Below are 23,473 nucleotides of genomic sequence, written 5' to 3' on the forward strand. Positions count from 1 at the left end.
TGTGGCCCTGTACTGCCCGTGGGCCTCCGCAAGTGGGCCTCTCCCATTCTTAAAGTGAGGCACTGCCTTCCCTTGCCCTCGCTCCAACAAACAAGCAAAATCAAATCCCGTCTTTAAAAAGCCCAGGCGGTCCTGGGGTAGGGGGTGGGAAGAGGCCGCCACCCCTCCCCCACACCGCGGCGCCTCAAGCGCCCGGGAACTACCAATCCCAGCGTGCCCCGGGGCGGCGCGGGCGCAGGGGCGCGTGCGCGGAGGGCAGCCGTTGGCTGGAGCGGCGGCTGCGCGGGTCGCGATACTGTGAGGTCTGCGGCCGCTGGCAAATCGGGCCCAGGATGTAGAGTTGGCGGTGGCTGACGGCGCGTCTGACGCGCAGTTGGGTGGGGTAGAGAGTAGGGGGCGGTAGTCGGGGGTGGTGGGAGAAGGAGGAGGCGGCGGCGGCGGCGAATCACTTATAAATGGCGCCGAAGCAGGACCCGAAGCCTAAATTCCAGGAGGGTGAGTCTAAGCTCCTGGGGAAAAAGCATCTATCGGCGCAGGAGAGGGAGGCGGGCTCGGGGTGGTTGAGGTTTGGGGGCCGGGGGTGGCAAGGGCTGCACCCGGAGGAGGCGGCGGACAGGGCTTTGTGCGGGGAAAGCGCATTGCGGCGGGTTATTTCGGTGCGTCATGAGGAGAAAATACCTTGTGAAGCGAAAGCGTTAGGCAGGCGTTAGAGTGGCAGAGGGAGCCATTGCCGCGTGGCGAAGCCTTAGTGCAGTGTTTGTTCTGAGGAAGAGGGCGCGGAGAAAGTAGCCTATTGTAGGGAGGCGACTGGAGCGCCATGGCGGCCGTCAGGGGAAGTGATGTGGCGTGGGGGAGGGGAGTCAGGGGCGGCGGTTTCGGGCGCCGGCGCGGAGCACCCCGGCCGCGTGGGCGGCCAACGCCTGGCGCTCTCTGGGGGCCTCGAGCCCAGAGGTGGTCGCGCTCGGTGGAGCCGCCGGGCTGCGGCTGGGGGGTGTGGGCTTCGCGTCTCGGGGCGGGAGAACTGCGTTGTAAAATGGCTGCTGCAAGATGGCCGCGCCATCATGGCCGCCGGCGCCTGGGTCCCCGGCTCCCGGCCGCCGACGCCGCTTTAGGGCAGATACAGCGCCCCCTTCTTCGCCCGCTCCCGCGCGGGAACCGGTTCCCCGATGCTTACCCCAGGGAGGTGGGTGGGAACTGGAGAGAAAAAGCGCGAGCGTCTGGGTCGGCTTTGTGTTGCCGGCAGGCGTCTCTTTTGCTTACCGAAAAGCCGAGTGCCAAGATCCTATGGGGATGTGACTGCGCTCTTGCTGTGCGGTTGCTTGTAAAGCAATAAATAAAAGCTACCTGAACGCGGTATTATGTTTCCACCTAGAAGTCCCATTGCCTTGCTGTTATCTTTTAAGTACAGCAGTTGTTTGACTAATTGCAGCAATATTTGGTTAACTGATTGGAAAGTTGAGTTTTTATTGTCTTTGATCGACATGTCTTGGCCGACGGTAGAATCTGATTTCAACCGTCGAAGAAGACAGCTCTTTAATTTCCACAATTAACGTATCCAATCATTTATATTAAAGTGGAAGTTTAGGAGTAAACTAAAATGGAAGTAAAATTCTGTGAGGCAAGCAAGAACACTTTAAAATTCCCTTTCATTATTATGGATGTGTTAGTTACCGTAGATGTCGAGACGTCTGCAAAAAATTGTAGCGATTTTCAAACTTTAATGTGCATTAGTCGTTTACACAAAACCCAAGTATATTGTAACTCTGTGGAATATTTAAGACGTTTCTAAGCGTGTTTCTGCTATGACTGACTCTTAATACCTGCTTTCTCACGCTGAGAAGCTGTGTGACTACCTTCTATGGATTGCCCTTTTTTTTTTTTTTTTTTAAACCATATATTTTGGAGCAGGGATTCTTAATCTAGGGTCAGTGTTTATAATTCAGAAGATCCGTGAACTTGAACGGGAAAAAGTGTTGGTTTCTATTGTCTAACTAAAATTTAGTATTTTTCAGTTGTGAATTTTAGAACGCCTCCCCCACAAAACAAGCAAAGCAAACAAAGAAACAAAAAACCACAGTAGTATTAATTGTATGTTTTCATGTCCCAGCATTACAGTGGTGGGAGATACATTGAGACGAAATGTATGCTCGTCATTATTTCAGAGTTGTGGTAGTAATTGGATCAGTGGCAAAATGCTTATATCCATTAAGAAGCTCATATAAAACCATAGAACGTGATATTTTAAATGTTTTGGTAACTATTTCAATACAGTTGGTTTCTTTTGTAATACTGTTTTACGTGTTTGTAGAAAAATTCTGGGAATAGGCCCAAAGGCTTAACCAGACTGTGAAGGATCCATGGCACAAAAAATTAATCCCCACTGAAGGATATCAAAGGAAGATCACCCAGGTGTGCGACAGTTAAGGTTGGCTTACTGGAGGAAGTGCTTTAGTTCTAAACTAGAGGGATGGTAAGAGTGATAACAGCGAAGGAGAATCCATGTGCTGCTATAGTGGTGAATTAGAGAAGAGTATGAACTAGTGTATCTGTAAGGTTTTGAAAGCTACCCAAGTCTCTGCACTTACCATTACTACCACTTTCCAGACATGTTTTCTACTCTTGTGTCAAAGTTGTAACCATCTTTAAGAAATTATTATTATTTATAAGACATTTTCAGAGAATATCTTGGAAGGAAAAACGAATATTCTGTTGGAACTCACAGAATTATAACACTGCAGAAGAATTGAGCTTCTGTAATGGTGGAAATACGAATGATCAGAAACAGTTTTTTTTCTAAATGGTTCTTTTAAACTTGGAAGTTTTTATTTAATAATGGTGCAACATGTTATAAGCTGTTTTTAAGCACAGTGACTGTTTTGCACTCGACTTGGTTTTCCACTTGAAATGTTAAAGCATAAGGTAAAGAAAGCTATTGGGCAACTAGCCCATTGTCTGGGGGAGGACTCTTAGCTTGTTAGGAGACTGACTGTTGCTGGAATTTGAGTAATGTTGCCAGTAAGCAAACGAGTGGGAGGATGGGGAATTGGAATCGCGTCACCCTTGGAATTTTAAGAGCATTGGGCAAAATTACCTTTGTAGTTTGATACTAGAAAGGATTAAGAGTGAAGAAAGATTTAAAGAAAATACCTGAGACTGTGGTTTGCTCCTTCCCCAATTAACAGTCCCCAATTAACACTTCCATGAAAAAAATAGGCGTTTGTTATCCTGGGTCATGCTCTTCAACTTACTGTATATCTTTTCAACAGGATATTAGGGCCAGGTAGCTAGAATGGAGGTCAAAGGATCTTAGCCTCAGTGCAATTGTCTTTGGAGGCAGCTGCCAAAAGGAGGGAGAGGGGAGTGAGGCCATTTTCAGGGTGCCTTTAGAGAGTACCTGGAGTGTTAAATTTGGGTACACAGGTCTGATCTTTGGTGCTGCTCTTTAGGCCCTATACCTTATCTATATCCCCATGGTCTCATTCTTATTCACAGTATTCAGCAGTGGCTCCAGCCTAGCTTTCTCTTGCACTCCAGACACGTGTACTCAACTGCTTAGCAGATGGCTCCAGTTTGGATGTCCTGTAGCCACTGTAACTTACTCCAAAATTGATCAGAAACCCCTCCCTCCATTTCCTTTTCTCATTAATGCTCCCACCATGCTGGAAGTCAGTTTAAAGTGTTTCTACTTTGGCTTAGCTGTCCTCCTCACTGCTTTTGATTCATACCTATTTTCTGTTCTTATCCCTGACAGTTGGGAGAAGTCTTTGGTCTCCTCCTTTCTAGTCTCCACTTTTTCTGCATAGGCCTAGTAGCCTCAGGCAGTGGTTCCTCAGTGGACCACTGCACAAGAATTTGTCGTGTTTCTTCTATGCTTTGGTACCAGTTGCTTTCCTCAGCATGGGCCCTTCCCTGTGACCTTACCAAGTAGCTCATCAGTCACTCTTCTTACTGCTTATGAAGATAGTTAAAATAGGAAATCCAGTAAATTGTGCAAAACTGATTGGTTACATGTCAGTGTCACCTATACTGCCCTGTAGTCTTTTCAGAAATGAGCTAGTAGGCTATTTTAATTTAATTTTAGAGCTGAAAGAGCTGACTCTGTTGGCATTTTTGTTACCTCTGGGCCTGTTGAAATCAAGTGGACCGAAAATAATGTGAGAAGTCTATTTCTTCTACAATCAAATGATATTTTAAGGTACTGCCAGGAATTGCCTGCCTGATTTGTCTGATGAGCAGGGGTGTCTTCCAGATCTTGTTCCAGTCCCTAACATTTTATTTAGTCTTGCAAGTCTTAATGGTAGATGCAACACAGAGTGTAAGTTCCAAAGGTTAGAATTGTCTGGGTTTTTTTCTTTTTTTCTTTACTTTTTCCCATTGAAGCAGCCCAACACCCAGAACATCATTGAACACACTGAAGGCATGAACATAGTGGGACCTCTTTTTTAAAAAAAACAGCTGTATCTGACACACATTGAAATTTTTATGCACAGAGTGTTTTTCTTAGTTTACTCAGTTTAAGACGGTTGGAAGCAGAGAATGAATAGGTAGAGCATAAGGTCCTAAACTTAAGATGTCTTTAAATGCCACATGTATCAGTACATTGAAAAATAAACCAATTCTGCCAGTAGATAGCTACAGTAGATTTAATTTGTTTAGCAGGTGATAGATGATTTGATGATTTTAATAGATTGATATCCTGATTACTTTTTGTTGTTTACATCAGTTGCTAAGGTGTTTTTGTTGTATTGAAGTTTGATCTGAAGCGTTGATGGATGCATTGCCTTACCCACTTGCCTACTCTTTTGAGGAATACCATGGTACAAGTGTGACGGCTCTCCATCACAACCAGATGTGCATATTCTTATATATGAAAATAAATCACAACTAACCCAGTACTTTTTTTTTGTCTTTTTTACTTTTACAGGTGAGAGAGTGCTGTGCTTCCATGGGCCTCTTCTTTATGAAGCAAAGGTATTAAACTTGTTTTCTCTTGAAAAGTTGGCTGAAATTACTGGTTGGATAATACCAGTTTTCAATGGTTGGTAGCTTTAGTGAGAGCTACCTTTTTCATAGATTTTCGTAGATTCATAGTTCCTCATCTTCTCTTTATGGGTGTCTTACTGTTTTCTTAGTGGGTCTTATAAAGCATTGCTGTCTTGCCGTTCATCTTACTGAGCTGCTAAAGGTCCAGTAGTTGGAAAGAGCATTTGAGGGGAAAGTTAGAATATTGACTATTAATGGGAGCAAAATAGCATTTTGTAGTCAATGACTTGTGAGAAAATACTGCCAAAGTTAACTTTATTTGCAAATATAATGTGCTGAGTAAACACTGAGTAGTTACATTAAAGGTAAAAACTAACATTTAAGATGAGTACATTTAACTTATTTATTGGATTGTTTGGCAAAGTTTGAATTGTGGGGGGGTTCCGGGGGGGTTCCCTTTCCCTTTGCTCTGTATCAGTGTTGTGCTCAGGTAATAAAAACTGATTTTCCATTTAGCCAAAGGTAAGTGGGATGATGCATTATGAAGTCAAAGGTGTTCTTAGTATTTTGTTTCTGGTAACTTTTTTAGCACAAATATTTAAGGTGTGTCAACTTTTTACAGTGGTAGTTTTTAAAAAATGAACAGTATAATATTTAAAGGCAATTTCAGTGTATGTTCTAGGTGAATATGTCTCTGAAAATAAGACTGTAAAGTGTCAGTGTGACTAACCATTTTCACTACTTTTTACTTATTTTGAATACATAGTGGATGTATGTTTTTAAAGTTCTAAAATGGCTGAAACTGGATTCATGGAGATGGTCAAGAACTTTTTGTGTGTGTACGTATATCTTAATGGTATAATACCGCTGCAGCTTATAATATATTCTGAGTCCTGTTTATCATTTATATCCTTGAAAGTTTTTTTTGGTTGTATCAACTTCTGGCAAACTCTACTGGACTGGCAGATTTTTCTGCGCTGGCAGCAGAAACACTCCAGTGAACAATTTTAAATGGTGATTGAAATAGCTTAAACTATTGTGGTTCTCTTGATTTGCATCTGATAAAAACTTAAATCCAGACAGTCCTCATTTTTTCATAGTTAATGACTTCTAATGATTCGATCCAATTTGTTTGGCTGCTTTTAAGAAGAACACAAGATGTTTTTCATCTGTCACTTTGCTAGTTGCTGATAATCAGCAGAACAGCTATTGCCTTGTGTAAACTAATGAAATTTTTTAATGATTCAAATTATTCAAAATTATTTTTAATTCTTTAAAATAATTTAATAATTCTTCAGCTGAATTTATTTTTGAAATAAATGTAGCTTTTGGCTAGTTGGACTTTGAGAAAGCACAAATACTGTTTTCATTAGCTGTTCTTGGATAGCTTATCTAGCCCAGTGATGTAAGGTTTTAGGGGGACCTTTTGTGCTTATGGTTCTTCAGATTTGTTGGACTGACTCCAACAAACTTTACTGTTCGGCAGTTTTATAACTCTGGATACCTAAGTAGTCTGAAGGCTTAAATAATGCTCTTTTAAAGAGTTGCATCTTATTATGTTCATTTTGGCCACCAGAGAGTTTAAGTGTAGAGTTCGTCTTTGAAAGATTGGTTACTTGAAAATTATCCAGGTAGTCTTTTTTATTTCCTTCAGTATTTCTAAGTGAACTTTTTCTTTTTTATTTCAGTGTGTAAAGGTTGCCATAAAGGATAAACAAGTGAAATACTTTATACATTACAGTGGTTGGAATAAAAAGTGAGTATTAGATCTTTAAAAGCAATGTTTTATTTATAATTAACAAGGTAGCTTTGTGTCATAGACTGATACAAGCATATGCTTCTTAATTCTTGCAGTTTTAATGTAAATACATGTTGAGGCAAAGGTGAACCATTTGCAGTGTGATGAAAATAGAATAGAAATTAGGGTATACAGCCTTTTTGTTTTTTTTTTTTGCTGCACTGCACAGCATGTGGGATCTTAGCTTAGTTCCCTGACCAGGGATCAAACCCACGCCGCCTGCACTGGAAGCTTGGAGTCTTAACTACTGGACCGCCAGGGAAGTCCCCTACAGCCATTTTATTTTACATTCTTTGGAGTATTTTTTGTGTTCCGGTATAATGTCTAATAATAATTAGCCCAACTATTTTCTGGTTTTGGTACATTTTAGGACAGCTTGAGTCTTTTGCCTTAATGCAAACTTAGTGATTACATATGATATTTCAAGCAGTTATACTCAAAGCTAGTTGGCTTTTTCTACCTAGAAGCGGGGGGAGGAGGAAAAAGATTGCCTGATTTGGAAGTATTAACCAGCTCATGTTTTGAACTTTAGAAGCATAATTAAATGCTAACAAAGTGAATTCGTGTGGTTCACTTTTTGGCATATGACCTAACAGAGGTACAGAAATTTAGTTACAGAACCTAATTTTGCACCCCAAAGAGTTAAAACTTTTTTTTTCTTTTTTAGAAGTGATATTGATGTTGCTGGGAGTGGACAGTGGTTATAGATTGAACACGTTCTAGAATGTTTAGCCATTGGAGCTCTTTGTCAGTGATGGGTCCTTCTTCTTGGGGCCCATAAATATCACATTTGATAATTTAATTCATTTTTGGTGCTTGTAATTGAGTAGCCTGTAATTTTTACTATGAGAGGATTTTAATTTTATTAATGGTGTTTTGTCCTTCAAAAATAGTACTGCCAGAAAGTGTAGTGCTTGAGGAGTTGTTTTCTAGCAGATTTTAAAGCTTTGTGTCACCTTAGCCATACTCTGGTAGCCATATTCTGGTAGCTCTCCAAGTGAGCACTGCCATCTGATTTGATGAATACACTTGCTTTGGAAGGAGGTTTTCTCCTTGACATTTACTGACTCTGTGACTTTGGTCTTTCATACAGTCCCACAGCCAGGTGACCAACCCAGTTAATTTTATTTATTAGTTAGAAAATTTTATCACAAAATGGTTTTAGCTAAGAAGAAATACCAGACCCTTACTTTTTCTTCCGTTAGTATAATTGTAGAAAGGTGGAGATGTAAAATGTGTAAAAGTGCCTTCAACAAATGATTTTTTTCCAGTTAATGATAATTAAAATATTTATAATAATGATATGTTGGTAATACAGTAACTCAGAGTGACCCGGTGGGCTTTTAATCCTTTGGTCTTCTTCTTTTTTTTTTTAATTTATTTTATTTATTTATCTTTGGCTGTGCTGGGTCTTTGTTGCTATGCACGGGCCTTCCCTAGTTGTGGTGAGCGTGGGCCACTCTTCATTGTGGTGCACGGGCCTCCCATTGCAGTGGCCCCTCCTGCCGCAGAGCACGCGCTCCAAGCGCGCAGGCTTCAGTAGTTGCGGTGCATGGGCCCAATTGCTCAGCGGCATTCAGGACCTTCCCGGACCAGTGCTCGAACCCGTGTTCCCTGCATTGGCAGGCGGATTGTTAACCACTGCGCCACCAGGGAAGTCCCTCCTTTGGTCTTAATAGAAGTAAATGTCTATGATTTTAAATGGGATTTCAGGATTAATGCTAAATTGAGTCTAATATCCAGGAAAGTTTATCTTCTGGATCCCAGTGTAGTTTATGGCTTTTTCTTCCCTGTTAAAAAAATGAAGTGTTTAAAACTGTATTGCAGTCTTTTACTAGACTTAATATGTTACATATCAATATTCTGTTAACGTCAGGTAAAGTTGAGAGTATATCAAGATACAAAGAGAATCTCAGTTCTCTATAGGAAATAGAATATCTTATTTATGCATATCATGTATGGGAAGTCTATCCAGGAAATTAAAGAAAAGCAAATAGCAAATTCATGGAATAGATCTGACCCCATCCCCGTGTACACTTTAACTGTTTTAGGATTTCATCTTAATAGCAGTGAAGACAGCTTTTGTGCTTAATTCTTTCATGTATAATATTTTCTATAAAATTACATGTAGGTATGTACAGTGTGAAGACTGGGTTTTAAGTGGCATTTGTAGCTTATAAGAAATTGTGGAAATACATAAAATGCTTGCATTTTCTGATAGTATTGCTTGAAAATAAACCTTTGTTTCGTTTGTTATGTTATCTAGTAACAAATAAATGATAGGGTACACAGTTTTTTTGGTTTGTTTGTCTCATTTTATATATTACTCCTTGTAAAAAGAATTAAGGAAAAAATAGCACTAAATATTGGAGATCTTTATATCTTTGTAGACATTGAGGAATATTAACAAGGATGTGTTTTTTGTAGTTGTTTTGGTGTATAGATGAATATAAGGAATTTTGAAATTTTTGATCTTTAATAAGTATTTAGAGAAGCCTTTAAATCCATACAGAAAGGAGGAAGAGTTGCTCAAATACCCAGCAAGTATGTTATGTTTTTATTTAGTGCTGTGTAAGTAGTGCCATGGATCATTGTGACTTTGGGAATTAATGACAAGCTACCTTTAGAAAGTTCTGAGATTCTTTTATGCTTGAGCTGTATGTAAAAATTTCTGGATATTTGGCCTTCAGTTACTACCCTGGTAGTGGTGTTCTTCAGAGCAAAAGATGTTGTCATTTCATTTTCCTGTGGTTCAGCAAGGGTTTTTAGCTCCTGACATGTGAAGGAAACTCAAGAATTGGTTTTTAGATCAAGGTCCTTATTTAGATGCATTTTATATCGGGGGAAGGAATTTGCAAGGTTCTAAAATAGAACTTTGTGGTAAATAGAAATTTGCTAGCTCCCTTTAATTTAGAGAGAATTGGAACAGGTATAAGAATAAGATCCTCATTTTGAGTACAGTTCATAAGATACTGTACTTTCAGGAAAGCATACCACAAAAGCTCAGTCTCCAAACTGGAATTTTCTTAAACTTCAGTGAATGTATACTTTTCAAAAGCACAATAGATAGTAAGATATTTCTAAATTCTCAAAAACCTTATTGGAATTTGTTGACACAGACATTTAAGTATTATATTTGTAAATAAATCTTAAAGCTTAAGCTAAATTCTACACCTAGTTACTGAGATTACTTTGTACTATGCTGTCTGTATCAGAAGTGCTGTGAGGCCCAGGCGCTCTGAAAAAACTTTGAAGACACGTGAGGATATTGTAGCACTTTTTCCTGTTCCTGAAGGAGCTCCCTCAGTACACCACCCCCTCCTGACCTCTAGGTAAATGCATGTTTTAAAGTTTTCTCTAGGAGATCATGTTGAGGGTTGCTTTTTATTTTTTATTCTTCTTTTGGCTGTCTTACATAAGAGGTCAAAGGTGGGAAATTATTAAATAAAAGACTTTGAGGATACATCTCTTTGTGTCACTAAAGGAGCTCCATCAGCAGGAGGAAAAAATTTGCACAAAAAGTTCAGCATTCCCTAAGAAATACCTTATCTTTGTTTTCCCCTTTGGAAAAAAAGCCACATCAGAAATCCTGTTCTGAACAACAAGGTCCTACTATAGCACAGGGAACTATATTCAGTGTCCTCTGATAAACTGTAATGGAAAAGAATATGAAAGGAATGTAAATATACATACTACTGGATCACTTTGCTGTATAGTAGAAATGAACACAACATTGTAAATCAACTATACATCAATAAAATAAAATTTAAAAAAAAGATCTTGTTTTGAAGGAGCTTTTCTAAGTGCCAGAAGGCCTTAGCAACTAGATATTTTAAGAGAGTGGTTGGTTCTAGTTTTTGAAGTTTAGAACACCAAGAATGGTTTTGCCTCGAAAGTTGGTGTATTCGTTTGTGAGTGAGTGATAACCATTGTAACACTTCAATTTACAGTCTTAGCTGAGCTGATCTAGGTGGTATTCCGTATTGTAGACCTCCTAATATGTTTCTGACAGACCTTGAGTGTTTATTTTTTATGTCAAACTCTCAAGTGTTTTATATGTATTATTTAATTCTCATAACAATCTTATGAGATAGGTACTATTATCCTCATTTTACGGGTGAAACTAAGGCACAGAGAGTTCTGTAGTTCTGTATCACAGGTAACCAGCCAGTTAGTTTTAGTTCTTGAAGAAGTCAGATTATTATGGATTCCTGTGCCTCATGGTTTTTTTGGAATTAAAGGTCTTTTAGGTAGCTTTATTCTGTAAGGATAGTTGCTTAGGGGCTCTTATGTTAAATGCCATGCTTTTATGCCATTAAAAAAAACAATTTGAATAATCTCTTTTTGGACTCGCAGTTTAGATTTGGAATGTTGCTTCTGAGAATATGTTTATTGCCTTTAAAAAACATTTATTTATTTATTCTTTGGCTGCACTGGGTCTTAGTTGTGGCACATGGGATCTTTCATTGTGGCATGCGGGCTTCTCTAGTTGTGCGTGGGCTCTGTAGTTGCAGCATGTGGGCTCTCTAGTTGTGGTGCACGTCTCAGTGGTTCTGGTGTGCAGACTTAGTTGCCGCGTGGCATGTGGGATCTTAGTTCCCTGACCAGGGATAGAACCTGCATCCCCTCCATTGGAAGGTGGGTTCTTAACTACTGGACCACGAGGGAAGTCCCTTTACTGCCTTTTTACAGAACAGATTTTCACTTTAGTTGAGAATGAATTTGTAATGCCAGTTCGTCAAATTAGTTCAGAGAAGTCTAAAGTCTTGCCTCTTGTATTTCTAAAAAAACATAGTTGGAGGACAGTCTGAGTAATAACGAAATAGTTTTGAATGATATTTTAACTTTTCTCTTTTTCAGTTGGGATGAATGGGTTCCAGAAAGCAGAGTACTCAAATATGTGGACACCAATTTGCAGAAACAACGAGAACTTCAAAAAGCCAATCAGTAAGTTTGTTTTGCAACATGAATATGAGGAGAAATGCCTGTAAGTTAATTTTTGGAAATGAAATCCACAATGGAAGTCATGTTGGCTGCCTGCCTTTAAAATGATCCTTGGGACCTGTCAGCTGCTGTGTTATGACTTTGACTTCAAGTGATCAGAAAAGCTTCTCCTGGGGAAAGGAAGTAGCATACATATCATTTCTGGAGTCTGTCCTTAGAGGTAGGTAGAAAACAGAGCAGGATGTTGTTGGAAATTTCTGAAGTTGCATACTCATTGTTACGGTCTTATCTCCTGGGCTGTTTGGAAGGTACACTTGGTGGGGGAGGAATAAGAAAGGAAGCGGGGGTTCCCCATTGTTATTCACCTCTGAAAGCACATTGAGAAAAGGAACCCTGAAAGACTGTGTGGTCTATAGGGTAGTTGTTTTAATTTCAAAACTGAAATATTAAGAAAATGGAAATGATAAAATGGGATCAGATTAAAAAAAAACATTGGGATTGGTGAATTTTAAAACAAATGGAATTTTCAGTTATATGAGAATCTATTGTCACTTTTTACTACATTTATTTTAATTTTCGTAAGTATAGAAGAGCTGAATCTTAGGCCTTTATACTGTTCTTCCTTTCTTGAATTGATTTTTGTAAATACATGATCTCTGTTGAACTCATTAAATAAAAACTTGGTACCACAATATGTATAGGCTCGGGACTTCAATTTGAATATAAATTTCAGAATGGAATCAAGTGATCAATTTATTTTTCCGCTTAAATATTCATTTTAAGATGATTTTATTGAAATTATTTTTGAAGGGAGCAGTATGCAGAGGGGAAGATGAGAGGGGCTGCCCCTGGAAAGAAGACTTCTGGTCTGCAACAGAAAAATGTTGAAGTGTAAGATCTATCTTTGTTTTAATTTTACATACTGTTTGTGAAACTCAAACTTGACACACATTGTCTTCTGTTAGGATTTATTGAAAATGAAAACTGGAACGTGGTTGTGATTGGAAAAATGCCAATGAGAACCCCCTTGGTGTTGGGTTGCTGAAAATACCTGTTAATTACATACTGATTCCTTAATTACATACTGAGTCCTTAGCAGTTTTTCTCCCCCCACCTTTCCTTTATTTAGTAAAGGAATATTTCCTTTATGTAGTAGAATATACATAATGTGAAAATTTACCACTTAACTCTTTTAAGTGTACAATTGGGTGGCATTAAGTACATTCACAACCTTCCTTCTTTTAAAATTTATTTATTTATTTACTTATTTATTTACTTACCGCACCAGGCGGCATGTAGTATCTTAGTTCCCTAACCAGGGATGAAACCCGCGCCCCCTGCAGTGGAAGTGTGAAGTTTTAACAGCTGGACCACCAGGGAAGTCCCTTACAATGCTTCTTTTAAGTTATATTAAATATGTATATATATAATGTGTTTTCTTTTACAAGTATAGTGTTGAATTATCAGGACCCAAATTTTGAGATTGGAGGATAGATTGGCTTTTTCAGTAGTGCTAAATATGTGTATTAGTTTTAAAAGGTTTCCCCTTTTGAAACCCATGGTAACTGTGTGAGATGTTAAGGTTTCAAATCATCCCCCCTCCTCTCAACCCCCAAGAAAAAGAAAACCATTCCTTGTTAACGCTTAAGATTTAGAACATCTTGGTAATAAGACTATGTGTGTAAGTCATATGCATACACACATTGGTGTAATAAGTTTATGTACCTGAAAGCCAGTGTGGGAATGGTAGCTTAATAAAAGAACATAAAGAAACATAACTTTAAAAAAAAAAAAGAATCATAACTTTTATTAAAAGATCATTTTTTCTTGCCACTTGAATATTTTAAGAACAGATAGGTTTAATGAATGGTCCGTCATGTGCTTCTTTTCAAAGGATCAAAAGTAACGTGCTCTAAAATATGATTTATTTAAGAGAAGTATGTTTTCCTTGAGATTATATTCTGTTGCTTTTAGACCTAACTAGTCTGACTTTACTACCTAAAAATTAGGTGATAGTAATGAAGGTAATGATGCATTTTGAAATATTTGGGGTTTTAACCTTTTTGGGTGAGTCTTTTTCTCAAGGAGTCTTCCTTTTAATGGGAACGTGACACTTTGATAAGATTGTAATCTGAGTACTTAAGAAGGCATCATGTAATTTTAAGTATTGCTTTGCCCTGGTAGAATAGAAGATCTATTTTAAAATAAAAATACTGAGTAATTAAACCTGGAGATTTATTTTTTTTTAATTCTTTCATTTTGATTTGAGATTTTGATACAATTTTTAATATTTAGTTTTATACCTTACACCATCTTTAGTGTTTGGTAATTGTTCTGTAGCTTTCTCGGAATATACATAAACATGTATGCATCTGGTTGGAAAATATGAGAACCAGATTTACCTTTACTTTGTTGACATCTAGGTCCTTAAGGTTGGGCGCTTATTCTTTATAAACTAATAGTGAATATACGTGAATTTTGTCAGTGCTTTGGCTTCCAAGCATACTTTGGTTGTTCATTATTTAGTGGAATGACTTTTCTCAAGAATGACTTTGGGCTTGTTATTCTTTCAGATACATTGAATCTAACAGTTCATATTTTGATTATAACATTTAGTCCTGAAGCTTAGAAATAGGAAGTCAGACAACACCAGCAGTTTATTGTATGAAATCTGTTGGTGTACTTCGAGAAAGTAGCTTGCATGTTTAATTAATACAAGCAAGAAGGTTGAAGCAAGTGTCTTTACACCACTGGTATTCATTGAAGTATAGTTTATAGATCTTTAGAGTTGAGCTCAGTTGTCAGTATTTTTTCTTTAATTCTTTGGTATAGACTGGGTAAGAAAGGAGTTCTTTCTTGGCTTCTCTTGGTCCGCACGTGTTCTTGACATGTAAAAGTTCATGGTTTAATCTGACTCAGAAATACTGTCCAACAAATATTAGTGTTACAGAAGTTAGCCTTAGAGAAGGAGGGAAAAACCTGTAATATCAGATGGCCAGATTTTTGTGTTTATAACCAACATAAGTTAATTTTGAGTCATCAAATGAACCCCAAGCTCTAAATTAAATAAATACAGGTCGTTAACATTCGTAAGTATTAAAGCTGTAGAAAAGTAAAAATATTCAGGTGTTCTTTTATGGTCCCTCCGGGCAGAATCTATAATCATGGGCTTTGTAAACTGTTTTCCTCGTATTCCAGAAATAATTATGTATAAAATCAAAGTTAGTAATTTACTCTTTGTTAGTGTGTATATAAGTAAACATGAGTTAAGTTGCTGTTAGAGATGATAACCAAGACATTAGCTTTGTTCTACGAATGGGAGAACAGAGTGTTTGGTGTGGTAGTGGAGGGAATATAGTTGAGACGAAATAAAGTGAAAGAATTTGGACCAGTGCGAGTGGAGTAATGGATTGGTCTGAAACATACAAATCTAAAATCAAATTATGCTGGTACTAAAGTAATTGGGAGAAAATATTTTAACCGTTGGAGCTTATTTTTGTGTTTTTGGAACTAATAATATTATCACGAAGTATATTTTTATGACTTAGCATGCTATAAACTTACAAACGAATAACATAACCTTGGAAGGAAGTCTCCTGATGTGGTTTTGGTTTGGTTTTCTAGTATGTGGAGGGAGATATAGATTTAGCCAACTATCAGTAAAAGTCCTTGTGTCTGAGTAGTGAATGAGAATATGCAGGAAATAAGATCGCTGCCTGATCTTAGCAAACAAGGCAGTATTTCTCTGTGAACTTAACCTGGTAAAAGGAATTTAAACAGAGGCAATTTTACTAGCAATAATTATTTATCTTTTCTCTTTTTCTTCCCTCCTTTCAGGAAAACAAAAAAGAACAAACAGAAAAGTAAGAATATTAACTTTGTTTAAATTATTTTGCCTTTTATAACATTTGCATTTTGAATTCACTGTTAAATTTTTAAAGTTATGAAGTTTTAGAGTAAGCTTATGTTGATCTCAAATATGAGTCACAGCAATGTTACAGAGTTAGGTACATAGTAGTAGAGAACTCATGCTCCTTCTACCATGGAGAAGCCTGTAAGCGTTTATTATTTTCATGTTACTTAATGACTGATCCTGAGACAATAACATTTTAAAATTAAATGTAAGATGGTAATATTATTAAATGTCGCTTTGTACTAGATGTTTGGTAGAGCTGTTTATAAAAGTTATATTTTTGGTAGGAATATGATTCTTTAATGTAGATTTAAGTAAAATCAATGTAATGGAAAAGTCAAAAGAGGGTATGTCATGAAACTAGTTTCCTTAACAGAGTTTCTCATTTATTAAGCTAAAAATACCCCTTCCTGACCCCCAAATTTTTACAGCACCTGGAAATGGAGATGGTGGCAGTACCAGTGAGACACCTCAGCCTCCTCGCAAGAAAAGGGCCCGCGTAGATCCTACTGTTGAAAATGTGAGTTTTTCCTTAAGTTTATGAATATATAGCATGTTAGAATTTTTAATCTTGTCATTTTACAACACAGTAAAAGTCATAGAACTTTGAGTGTCTCAAAAGCATTGCTAACATGGTTAACTACTGAAGTGAAAATACTTCCCTTTTTTGGATGAAGGATATATTTGTATACATCTTTATTTCACTTGTAGCACTAGATATGTTCCTGCTAGATTTTACCCCCAACTCATCATCAGGTGTTCATTGTGAAGCTCTGTGTTCATGTACACCACTAAATATTTCTTTGGTATTAGACTGAATAGACTTAGCTAGGTCACATTAAATGGTTTAGTGTGTCCCAAGATGATTGAGTAAAGCCACAAAAAGTGCCAGGAAAGCCTGTCAGTTCTGCATGTATGTGTAGGTACAATAGTGTAGGATTCTTACATAAGTGAGTACAGTGTCTCGTTTCTAATTTAGTATGTTTATAATTTCCAAAGTTATGATTTTGAAAATAGGGGTTTTAAAACTTTAACCAGTGTCGTTTACATTTCTGAAGCTGAGGTTAAAACAGTGGTATGTTCTAAAAATTAGGTATTTTTAGGCAGTTATTGAAGACAGATTAGAAGACAGTACATTTAATTTTCTGTATTAAAGATGTAACTTTAAGATGGTCGTGTTTGGGCTAGTCTTTGGAGGTGTGACTATTCAAAATCAGTAAATTTGAAAATACTAAGTTAAAATGCATCAAGTTGGAGTGGTCATTTATAGAGGAAAAGGAAATTTGCTAAGGAATATTTACTTTCACATGAAAAGACATTGAATGGACTGTCAAGATAAGATTCTTTTCTCCCAGGAGTTAGCTATATGATCTTTCCACTTACCAGTTTTTTTTTTTTTTTTTTTCACTTACCAGTTTTGAAATGACAATTCCAGCAGTCCATTTGAGTAAATGATTAATTTATACCCAGAGGCTCTAAAGGTTCAGAAAATCCTTTAGAAAACACTTGGAGCTGTTACGCAGCAAGAAAGGACAGATGTTTAATACTCTTCCTTTTTTTCTGTTTAGGAGGAAACATTCATGAACAGAGTTGAAGTTAAAGTAAAGATTCCTGAAGAACTAAAACCATGGCTTGTTGATGACTGGGACTTAATTACCCGGCAAAAACAGGTAACTTGAAAGCTACACAGATTGTAATCTATGTGATATGTTCTTGCTAGTGTAAAAAATTTTTTTCTAAAGGAAAAGCTTATAGACTTGAATATTGAAAGTATGACTGATGAGTATTTTTTAATTCAGGGACTGAATAATTTGATCATCAGAAAGGACTTGGGATTAAAACAAAGTACATATATCAAAGTCTGTGAGTTTATAATGATTTTTTTTTTTAAAGGTCAAGATAACTCATTGTTGGCAGTTGCTAGGGCAGGAACACATTATTTTGAAAATCCATAAAAGCAAGCATGTTACTTCCTGTCTTACTATCATTGAAAATGGGATATTGTCTCATATGTTGCTGCTAATGGAATGTAATAGGAAGCACACAATACTGGCTGCATGGTATTTGTGACCTCTAAAAAGAACCTGAATCTGACAAGATCCTAGGTCTAATTACTTGTGTACAGGAGATAGGGACATTATGAGGTATGTAGGTAACATCATAAGGGTAGTCATCAAAGTCCAGAATGAGGCACTCTACAGGACAAAAGAACCAATTTCTAAAATAGCACAAGCAGGGGTAGGGGAGAAGTAGGGACTGTGTGAGGATTACGAAACTTCATAGACATCAGTCATATACTGTACAGTGATGTGGACTTCGTTTGATTCTTGATTTGCCTTTGGAGCTAAACTGCTAGGTTTAGCTTAGTTCTACCACTTACTGAGTTGGGGCAAGTTACCCGGCCTTTTTGTGTTTTAGTGTTTACATTTAGTGGAATAATGGGTCCCAACCTCATAGTATTGATGTGAGGATGAAGAGAATATTCAGGTAAGTGCTTCAGACAGGGTCTGGCACATAATACTATACAATACATGATGACTTGATAATATCACAGAGGTAAATTTATGTGCAAGTGTATTCCATATATAGTAATAGTGTAATGTGTCCAACAGATTGAGTCTTCAGAGCTGTGCTGTCCAGTATGGGAACCACTAGCCACTTTTGGCTATTGAAATGAAATAAAACTAAATTTTTAGTTAGTCACATTAGCCATACTTTAAGTGCTGAACAGTGCCCTTTTCTATTTTGTAATACTATTAGGTCATCTTTTATTGCGTTAAAGCTTTTTCAGTATACTTTTCCTTTGAAAAAGAAGATATTAGTATTCAAGTGTATTTTTGTTTTCATAGCTCTTTTATCTTCCTGCCAAGAAGAATGTGGATTCCATTCTAGAGGATTATGCAAATTACAAGAAATCTCGAGGAAACACAGATAATAAGTAAGAATATACGTATCTTTGAAGTATACCCAAAGACATTTCAAACATTATTTCTAAATAAATTATCTGAAACGTGTACTTTAAAACAGTACCATCAGGGGCTTCCCTGGTGGCACAGTGGTTAAGAATACGCCTGCCAATGCAGGGGACACGGGTTTGATCCCTGGTCTGCGAAGATCCCATGTGCCACGGAGCACCTAGGCCCGTGCACCACAACTACTGAAGCCTGCGTGCCTAGAGCCCTGTGCTCTGCAACGAGAAGCCACAGCAATGAGAAGCCCGCGCACCACAACGGAGGGTAGGCCTCGCTCGCCTCAACTAGAGAAAGCCCGCGCGCAGCAACGAAGACACGACGCAGCCAAAAATAAAAAATAGAATAAATGAATTTAAAAAAAACATCAGAAACTAGTAAAATAGAATTTCATTGCTTTAGGGAGTTTGGCTGGCAGATGTTTTCTTTTTTTGAATCTTATTTTTTATACAGCAGGTTCTTATTAGTTATCTATTTTATACATATTGGTGTATATATGTCAGTTACAATCTCCCAATTCATCCCACCCCAGCCACTTCCCCTGCCTTGGTATCCATAGGTTTGTTCTCTACGTCTGTGTCTCTGTTTCTGCCCTGCAAACCGGTTCATCTGTACCATTTTTCTAGGTTCCACATATATGTGTTAATATATAACATTTGTATTTCTGTTTGACTTAACTTCACTCTGTATGACAGTCTCTAGATCCATCCACGTCTCTACAAATGACCCAATTTCGTTCCTTTTTATGGCCGAGTAATAATCCATTGTATATATGTACCACGTCCTCTTTATCCATTCGTCTATTGATGGGCATTTAGGTTGCTTCCATGACTTGGCTATTGTAAATAGTGCTGCAATGAACATTAGGGTGCATGTGTCTTTTTGAATTATGGTTTTCTCTGGGTATATGCCCAGTAGTGGGATTGCTGGATCATATGGTAGTTCTACTTTTAGTTTTTTAAGGAACCTCCATACTGTTCTCCATAGTGGCTCTATCAATTTACATTCCCACCAATAGTGCAAGAGGGTTCCCTTTTCTCCACACCCTCTCCAGCATTTGTTGTTTGTATATTTTCTGATGATGCCCATTCTCACTGGTGTGAGGTGATAACCTTTCTGTAGTTTGGTAAACGTTTTCTTAAAGGGCCAGATAAGTAAATGTTGCAGGTAAAATCGAAGCTATAACTAAGTACCTATATAACCATTTAAAATACAACTATTCGAAGATGTGAAAACCATCCCTAGCCTGAGGGCTATAGTTTGCTCACCACTGGTCTATTTTTGGAATTGATTTCTTGCCTTCTTATTAAATCTCTGTTTTAAAAATCTGTTCAGTAGAGGCTCAGGGTCATTAGTTTAACCTTTTAATTCGTTACCCTTATGTTGGTTGACTTAATCTTCATCTCTCAATTCCTTTCAGTGACCTGCTTTGAAGGTAAATATTTTTTTTCATTTATCAGGGAGTATGCTGTTAATGAAGTTGTGGCAGGGATCAAGGAATACTTCAATGTAATGTTGGGCACTCAGCTGCTCTACAAATTTGAGAGACCACAGTATGCTGAAATCCTCGCAGATCACCCTGATGCGCCCATGTCTCAGGTGTATGGAGCACCACATCTACTGAGATTATTTGGTAATACTGCCATTTAGAAAGCAATTTTACTTTTTTTCCTTTGAGCCTTTAATATTTTTGTCTTTCCTAATTTATATCAAGTGGTAACATAAAATAACATTTCAAAAATAATGATTTAATTCCAATTTGAACTTCTATTTAATATAGTAAAATCCAAAGTCGGTTTCTAAAATCATATACTTTAAAGGAATCAGTGATTGTTGCGTTTGCTCATGTAATTAAAATACATGCTTATAGTGCTACCTTGGATGTAACTTTGACTAAATTCTTTTGTTTAAATAGTACGTATTGGAGCAATGTTGGCCTATACACCTCTGGATGAGAAGAGCCTTGCTTTATTACTGAATTATCTTCATGATTTTCTAAAGTAAGTCTAAAAATTAATGCTTGAAGTAAAAACATGAATTAATCTAGTGTACTGAAAATTACTCTGTGATAGATTGACATTATATAGATACTATTATAAAACTAAACAGAACAATGTGTGCTATTGGTACAAGAGTAGATACATTGTTAATGGAACAATGTAAGTGCAAATGTAAGCTCTTAAAGATGAAGGGAATGTATGTTACACATACATGTTAAAGGGCTGGTATCTTTAACACAAAGAACAGTTCTTAATATGAAAAAGATGACCAAACCAGTGAAAAGTAGACATTGGAAATTCACAGAAGTCTCAGTAAAAAGGCCATTAAAATATGTTCAACATAATTAAAATATCTCTTGTCGATTGGCTTATATTTTTGGAGGAATGGAGGAAAGGGCAATCCTGCTTTTTACAGCTTTTTGGAGGGCATTTTGGCAATGCATATACAAATTTCAAATGTGCTTTTACCCTTTGACCAGACAGTTAGGCTTCTGGGAACTTATCCTGTAGAAATACTTGAATGCACAGAGATTTCCAAGCATGTTTATTGCATTAAAAAAAAAAAATGGTGAAGAATTTTAAACCGTTATTAATAGATGAGGTAGGTCTAAATATATGAATCAAGAAAGATGTCCATGTTGTGTCAGTTTAAAAAAAATAAATTGCAGTAGAGTATGGTATGATTCCTCTGATTTGTAGAGAAACACTTTCAATCTTTGGAATAGATTTGGAAAAATAAGGATCATACTTAACAGGGAGTTGTTTCTTGGGCATAGTTTTGGGCGAGAAGGAGTTTTCCATTGCTACTTTATATATAAGTTCTGTGTTTGAATTTTCTTAAAATGGCACCGTGTATTTTATAATAATTTTAAAACCAACGTGAACCTGGGAATCTAAACAGCTTTATAGTCTTTGCTTTACCAATGATGAATTAATATCCTTTCTCTACCCCCACTTCTCCACTTCTTTATGAAATGAAAGTGCCCTACTACTTGACATTTCAGGTCCCTTTGATTTTTATGGTGTTAATTCCAAGTTTAAACTTGAGAAATACTGGTCAATTTCTGAATTTATATTTAATATGATTTCAGAGAGCTAAAGAAAACACCTAGATGTTATTCTTTTAGACTAACGACACCTGTTTCTTAAAGGTAGTCCAAGTGCGCAGGTTGGTATTCTGGTGACTCCTGTTCTTTGCTTATTTGAAATAAGGGGAGTAACTCTGGACTTCCATTCTTATTTGTGTTGTTGTCTGATATATAACCCTATTTACCTGAGTTATAATTACATAGTTTTACTGTGAGGTTGTGATTATTTTAGTATATTTTAAAGTGCTTTGTGTGGCTTCTGTATATAATTAAGAAGAGATTAGTATCAAAATATGATTCTTTTTCATGCTTGTAATGAATATTTCATTTTTAGATACCTGGCAAAGAACTCTGCAACTTTGTTTAGTGCCAGCGATTATGAAGTGGCTCCTCCTGAGTACCATCGGAAAGCTGTGTGAGGCGCTTATACTCACTCTTGTTTGGATCTCTGTAAACACATTTTTGTTTCTTAGTCCTTCTCTTGTACAAATGATGTACTTTGGAAATGTTAGTGTATAACAGAAGTGATGTTTGTTTTCTGTTTGATTTTAAACAGAAAATAAAAGGGGTTACAGCTCCTTTTTTCTTTTCTTTTTTTTTTTTTGTTTTCATTTCAAAGTTGCTACCAGTGTATTCAATGATGGACAACAGAGAGACGTACTGTAGAGTGTTTTATTGCTTAGTTGACAAAGCTGCTTTTGAATGCTGGTGGTTCTATTCCTTTGACACTACGCACTTTTATAATATGTGTTAATGCTATATGACAAAATGCTCTGATTCCTAGTGCCAAAGGTTCAATTCAGTGTGTATAACTGAACACACTCATCCATTTGTGCTCCCCCCTTTTTTTTATGGTGCTTACAGTAAAGAGCCCATCCTTTGCAAGTCATCCATGTTGTTCCTTAGGCATTTTATCTTTGCTCAGATTGTCAAAGAATGGTGGCTTGTTTCATGGTTTTTGTATTTGTGTCTAATGCACGTTTTAACATGATAGACGCAATGCATTGTGTAGCTACAGTTTTCTGGAAAAGTCAATCTTTTAGAAATTGTTTTTCAGATCTTCAATAAATTTTTTCTTTAAATTTCAAGGAGCAGTGTGCTTGTGTGGATGCATCACAAAACATTTGTATGTTGTGTATTCCTTCTTGTATTTAGACAGTGATTTTTCAGGTGAGTGATTTTCTTGTTTGGCCTTTTATGGAATGAGAAGCTTGGCTTCATTATCTACCTTTAATCCACAGCAGCTTTGGTAGTTTGCCCTCTTGAGTTCTGGCTAAAAAGTTAGAGGTTCACGTGACTATTTCTCTGCTTTTCATAGACTATTATTCTTAATTTTGAGCATTGAGGTAGTTTTTTTTACCTGTGTGACAGCTAGCTTTCTGCTAATTGTTTACTTTGAGGTGTTTACCAACATTATTCACAATGCCTATAATTTGAGCTCCTTCCCCCAGTTTAAATATAGGCCTCCTTGAGAGGTTTTGACCTGTGTTATCCCTCACCTTTGTACTGTGGAAGTTCTTGAAGTTAAAAGGCATCTCATCTCTGCTTCTAGGAGTACCTCCTGTGATTTCTTCTTTGTTCTCCCATACAGTCCATATATTCTTGTGAATGGTTATAAACATGAAATCGACTGGCCCAAAGCTGGGCTCAGATTTGGCTCTGTCCTCCCCTGGCCGTGACTGTCACTTCACTGTCTGAGCCTCGGTCTCTTCATCTGAGATAGGAAGGTTTGGTGATAGGTTGACACAACGTCTCAGACAATTGTTATGTGCTTTTTA

The 23,473-nt window shown here is 37.3% G+C and overlaps 1 protein-coding gene across 2 annotated transcripts; it reads left to right on the forward strand.

Annotated features, from left to right (window-relative positions):
- Window positions 1-295: 295 nt before the first annotated feature.
- Window positions 296-22,783, forward strand: MORF4L1 (mortality factor 4 like 1). Of its 2 annotated transcripts, XM_024742765.1 has the most exons (13): window positions 370-495; window positions 4,925-4,971; window positions 6,672-6,739; window positions 9,997-10,113; window positions 11,642-11,728; window positions 12,536-12,616; window positions 15,563-15,588; window positions 16,070-16,158; window positions 17,207-17,308; window positions 18,488-18,576; window positions 20,068-20,240; window positions 20,523-20,607; window positions 22,030-22,783. In XM_024742765.1, exons 1-13 carry the CDS (start codon window positions 456-458, stop codon window positions 22,112-22,114), a joined length of 1,089 nt encoding a protein of 362 aa, XP_024598533.1. In that variant the 5' UTR covers window positions 370-455; the 3' UTR covers window positions 22,115-22,783. The 2 variants fall into 2 exon arrangements, with proteins under 2 accessions (XP_024598531.1, XP_024598533.1); XM_024742763.1 differs by lacking the exon at window positions 9,997-10,113 and having other exon boundaries at window positions 296-495.
- Window positions 22,784-23,473: the final 690 nt, after the last annotated feature.

This window comes from Neophocaena asiaeorientalis, unplaced genomic scaffold, assembly GCF_003031525.2.
Source record: "Neophocaena asiaeorientalis asiaeorientalis breed wild unplaced genomic scaffold, Neophocaena_asiaeorientalis_V1.1 scaffold155, whole genome shotgun sequence".
Lineage (NCBI taxonomy): Eukaryota > Metazoa > Chordata > Mammalia > Artiodactyla > Phocoenidae > Neophocaena > Neophocaena asiaeorientalis.